This window comes from Polyodon spathula, chromosome 4 (assembly GCF_017654505.1).
Source record: "Polyodon spathula isolate WHYD16114869_AA chromosome 4, ASM1765450v1, whole genome shotgun sequence".
NCBI lineage: Eukaryota > Metazoa > Chordata > Actinopteri > Acipenseriformes > Polyodontidae > Polyodon > Polyodon spathula.
Window position 1 is genome coordinate 87,360,645 of NC_054537.1, and position 5,463 is coordinate 87,366,107.

The following is a 5,463-nucleotide window of genomic DNA, read 5'->3' on the forward strand; positions in this document are numbered from 1 at the left end:
AGCCTTTATTTTTAAAGATGTTTTTGTTTTCAAGGAGGAGGCTTGTTTTTCAGAATTGTTTTTATTTGCATGATTTGCCATTGAAGTTGGCTTTGATATGCATAGCTTTCAGCACGGATAGCTCACCACTAGTGGTGCTATCCTATCTAGAGGACACTTCAGTTCTTTAGTTTAGCCCAGGTTAGATTGTAACAGAACATGTCTGCCTTGGAACAATAGATCATTATTGATGCGTGACTGCTGGCCTAGACTAGAGCATGTCATATTTCTAAGGGATGCTCTTGTGTGCTTTTGAGAGCCTCAAAGAGGGTGCTGGAGGTTAAAAACGAGAACCACTTGCTGACAAAGGGGTAGACTTTGATCTGCCTTTAAACCTCAACAAGGTTTCTGCTATAATAGTCCCAAAATACCTATCTGTTTTGTTAAAAGTTTCGCATTTTACTGATTCCATGTGTGTCTTTACAACAGTGACTGTACTTAACATATAATATGTATCTAATATTGGCTAAATAAATCATTACATTGTTGCAGTTATGAACTGATATTGATACAGTATTTTGATAGCAATATATATAATTTCTTTGTAGGGCAAAAATTGAACTCCTTCGTTGGACTGATGGGCAAAAGATCTGAAGAGCCTGGTGAGCTGCACATTGGAACCAAGTCAACATTAGAAAGAGTCGTTTTTCAAAAGGCATAGCGCTACTGTACAGGGCTAACATATAAATCTACCGTTATTAATGAAACCCAGAATTGACACGTGTGTTTCAAACAGCTTAATACATATCCATAAAAAAAACAAAAAACATCTTAAATTACCCTTCTGCTTCATTTCACACTAGGTTTGTAACATTTCCTCTTTTAAAGAATATAAACTACTATGGCAATATATCTTGGTGAATGTACACAGGGATGGTAATGGGAAAATGCTTTCTGTGTCAGATTCCAACTGTGATGAGAGAAAATAACAACAGTTGATACCTGATCTGGCCATGTTTCAAACCATAAACAGCATAACATAAACAGATGAGCACGTATGTCTATTGACAGTATGCTAAGTAACTAAAATACTCTGAGGGATAATATAACTAGGACTCGGTTCCAAAAAGAGATTCATGCACAAAGCTATTTACATAATGAGAGAAGCCTTCATTGCTACACTGCAGGCTGGCAGCCCTTCAAGCAGGATGCCATTACCAATAGACAGGCTATTGTTCAAAGGACAAGACACCAGGGGCCATATAGAAAAAAATGGTTCAATTTTTTAAAGGGAAAACTAGCAAGAAACAACTTAGTTACATCTAAGAAGAGGTAAACTGTTTTTCTGAACAATTATATACTGTAAAGAAAATAGTATATCCATGTCCTTGTTTCTTAACCAAGCCTAAAGAGTACCAAATGACCTAAATAGCTCAGCATTACAAAATGCAGTTTATTGTGAAATTAGATTTGTTAATAAACAGTTTTCTTTTACTTTTAAATCATACCTGTATTTTCTAGAGGTGTGGTTGTTTAATGACATATGGTCGGAGACAAGCAAACCAAATATCATTGCATTCATTCTTATACTTACTTATTTCATTTTGTTCATGAAAGACTGACCCAAGGTACAATCTTGGCTCCTTATTTGTCAGCGCTGTGAGACAACCAGAAGCAGGTAAATGTCCTTGCCTCATCATACTAGTTCATGGCTGTTTCTCAGAAAACTGAACCTTATGATACTAGTCTTAGTTTATTTGACAGGCTGCAAGTGTCAGGGGTGTGTATATACCCCCAATCCTAATATTTGGATGACATAGGAAACTTGGGTTTGGAAGGAATCCAGCACACCTGACATAAAATCAGCTCCCATCACACACAGTACACAGCGTCTGGCAATATAAGATCCACTGTCCTGTAGCCCACTTACAAGAAGAAGATGTTAATCTTAATGAACCACACCAAATCCAGATTATTTGGACACCTGAACTAAAATTCTAAATAATTTGGATATTTTGTGCATATAGTATGGATGCTTACAACAAAGATCATTGCATCAGTATTGTGAGTTGTGTTTTAAGTACTACAATTAGAGATTACAAACTTTCTCAGAGGTGAGCCAAATTGTTTCCACGCATTTAATAACACAATTTACTTTTGTGTTTTACAGATTATTTTGAATGGAGCACAATACAAAACTATGAAGAAAGACGTTAGTGGAGCCCTGAAAAAAGAAAAAAGAAGAAAAAGGCACTTTTCTGAATGTCATTCCTTGAAATTGCCTGAGGACCGTGATATATACTTTCATTTTATTAAAGTTTGTTTTATTTTATTTTTTTAATGATTGTTTAAAGTTGTACCTCTAATAAAGCTATTATTTTCACATTGTGGCAGCACTACCCACTGTATTCCAGTTTTACGTTCAGCTGAAACAATGGAGGGAAATATGAATTTCAACAACAGTCTATGTCATTTAATATTCTGTATTCAAATGAACCACATCCAGTATTTGCCGACTAAAACTGAAGGTTTTTGGTTATTGATTATCAGTCATGCCTTTTTCCTGGGAATTATGAATAGCAAAATTGTCGAACTTAGTGCCTCACTTTATTTCCATAACTTGTAATGTGGTTTGTGCATTCAAATATATTTGTACTATTACAGCATGTCTTTGTGACTGTATATTGTTTTTATTTCTAAAACAAGGTGTTCATAGTATAGAAATCTAAGTTGTAATATATGTTTTGTGATAGTGGCAGAATAAATGTAAAAATATTTTTAATGACAGTACGTTCCTTTAATATCTGAATGTTTATAGAATTATTTACACAAAGCACATTTTAAAAAATCATATATATATATCACTACAAAGGAACCGATTGTTTTTACAGTTTAATTCTGTTGATTTATTTACCTAAAAAGTGAAAATCTAGTTTTGACTTCACTTTTGGAAAGAAATACTGAAATATATGTGTGTGTGTGTGTATGTGTGTGTGTGTGTGTGTGTGTGTGTGTGTGTGTGTGTGTGTGTGTGTGTGTGTGTGTGTGTGTGTGTGTGTGTGTGTGTGCGTGTGTGTGTGTGTATACAGTGCCTATAGAAAATATACACCCCCTTGAGCTTTTTTCACATTTTGTTGTGTCAGTGCCTCAGAATTTCATGCATTTAAGTGAGGATTTTTCCCACTTATCTACACACCATACTGCACACTGTTAAGCAGAAAAAAGGTTTTATTGAGCGAAAATATTATGTATTAAAAATACAAAACTGAAAAATCATAATTGGATAAGTCTCCACCCCCCTGATTTAATACTTGGTGGAAGCACCTTTGGCAGCAATTACAGCTGTCAGTCTGTTGGGATAGGTCTCTACCAAATATGCACACCTAGATTTGACAATATTTGACCATTCTTCTTTACAAAACTGTTCAAGCTCTGGCAAATTCCATGGGGAGTGTTGATGGACAGCAATCTTCAAGTCATGCCACAAATTTTCGATTGGATTTAGGTCAGGGCTCTGACTGGGCCACTCAAGGACATTTACCTTTTTGTTAGTTAACCACTCCAGTGTAGCTTTGGCTGTGTGCTTTGGGTCGTTGTTTGCTGAAAGGTGAACTTCTGTCCCAATTTCAGCTTCTTTGCAGAGGGCAGCTGGTTTTCCTCAAGGACTTCTCTCTACTTTGCTCCATTCATTTTCCCTTCTATCCTGACAAGTGCCCCAGTCCATGCCGATGAGAAACATTCCAATAACATGATGCTGCCACCACCATGCTTCACAGTAGGGATGGTGTTCTTTGGGTGATGTGCTGTGTTGGGTTTGTGCCAAACATAAAGCTTTGCATTTAGGCCATGAGTGCTTTTTTGCATACTTCAAATGGGATTCAAGGCGTTCTTTCTTGAGTAATGGCTTCCTTCTTGCCACCCTACCATACAGGCCAGATTTGTGGAGTGCTTGGCATACTGTTGTCACATGCCAACTTTAACCAGTCTTGGCCATAAAAGCCCGTAGCTCTTTCAAAGTTGCCATTGGCCTCTTGGTAGCGTCTCTGATCAGTTTCCTTCTTGCTCGGTCATCCATCTTAAATTGGTGTGTAATTTTGAAGGCGAATGGTTACACCTGAGCTAATTTAGGATTGCTATTACAAGGGGGGGTGGACACTTATCCAACCAAGCTATTTCAGTTTTTATTTCTAATTAATTAATTTTCTGCAAATGTCTAGAATTTTTTTTTTCACTTGGAAGTTGTGGGATGGGATGTGTAGATACATGAAAAAATATATATTTTAATGCATATTAATTCCAGACTATAAGACAACAAAAGGTGAAAATTTTAAAAGGGGGTTTAGACTTTCTATAAGCACTGTATATATATATATATATATATATATATATATATATATATATATATATATATATATATATATATATATATAATTGCATGTTCTTATAAATAAAAATTTTTAAAATATACAATAAAGATAAACACCAACAACTTCAATTTAAAATAATTGATCTAATCTTGACCATGAAACAAGAAATAGGTAGAAGTTAGGTAGTCGGATATTATTTTTTGTTCATTCCAATGCAAAATATATCAGAATTATTAAAGACACAAAACTATTTCTGTTACTGAAAAATATCTAGTAGGAAACTAATTGTTAGATTACATTTTAATATATACTGTAGGCAATGGTATTTGCTGTATTTGATGAATTTGCATAATATTAATTTGGAACTTCAAATTAACTGAATTACTATTTTTTAGTGGTAGCATAATTGACAAAAGTACCCGGGATCTGTACTCATGAGTCTCCTGGTCAATTATCATTACCTGCACTGGGACTAAAGCTTTCTGCAGTTTACAGTGTTTTTGCATTAAGCATCTCTTAGGGAACAAGACCTCTTTTCTACAGTCACAGTTATCATTTGTATTATTATTATTTTAATACCATTATTCACATCCATACACTGATTAAAGCAATATGATATTTCATATTTACAATATTGTGAATATGAAGCAATATTTATTTACAGTGTATAATCACATGATTTATCTTGTGATAGAACAAAAGAAAAAAAAGGACAAACATAAAATCCATGCCAAGATGTGATTGGATTACAAAACCAATGATTATTGTGAATTCAATCCACGACATAACCCTGTCTCCATCATTGACAACCAGCGCCATCTATTGACCATAAAAAAACTGTTCAATGGTATGTACATGTAAAGTACAATACAGTAGATCTGTCAAGAACCAGCTGGGACCAGACTTTGTTAGGATTATTTATTTCTACATACTGGTCATAATCTGTACCACACTAAAATGCCTCATAGCTATTTCTTATTTAAGGATCTAAACTTATTTGTATGTGGTTACCTGCACTGTAATACAATATATAAGTGCAGGTCACTGAGGGAATATTTTAATTCACCTGTGTGAAAATTCAGATTTTACAGCCGCTATCAAGACTGTTAATCGGTTC

At 34.7% G+C, this 5,463-nt stretch overlaps 1 protein-coding gene across 1 annotated transcript in view; it reads left to right on the forward strand.

Moving 5' to 3' along the window:
• tac1 (tachykinin precursor 1) overlaps nucleotides 1-2,645 on the forward strand; it is a 6,239-nt gene extending 3,594 nt beyond the window's left edge. Inside the window, exons 4-5 of the mRNA XM_041248926.1 lie at nucleotides 588-641; nucleotides 2,150-2,645. Coding sequence (XP_041104860.1) covers nucleotides 588-641; nucleotides 2,150-2,196 — 101 coding nt within the window. The 3' untranslated portion in view covers nucleotides 2,197-2,645. The remainder of the gene's footprint in view (nucleotides 1-587; nucleotides 642-2,149) is intronic.
• Nucleotides 2,646-5,463: the final 2,818 nt, after the last annotated feature.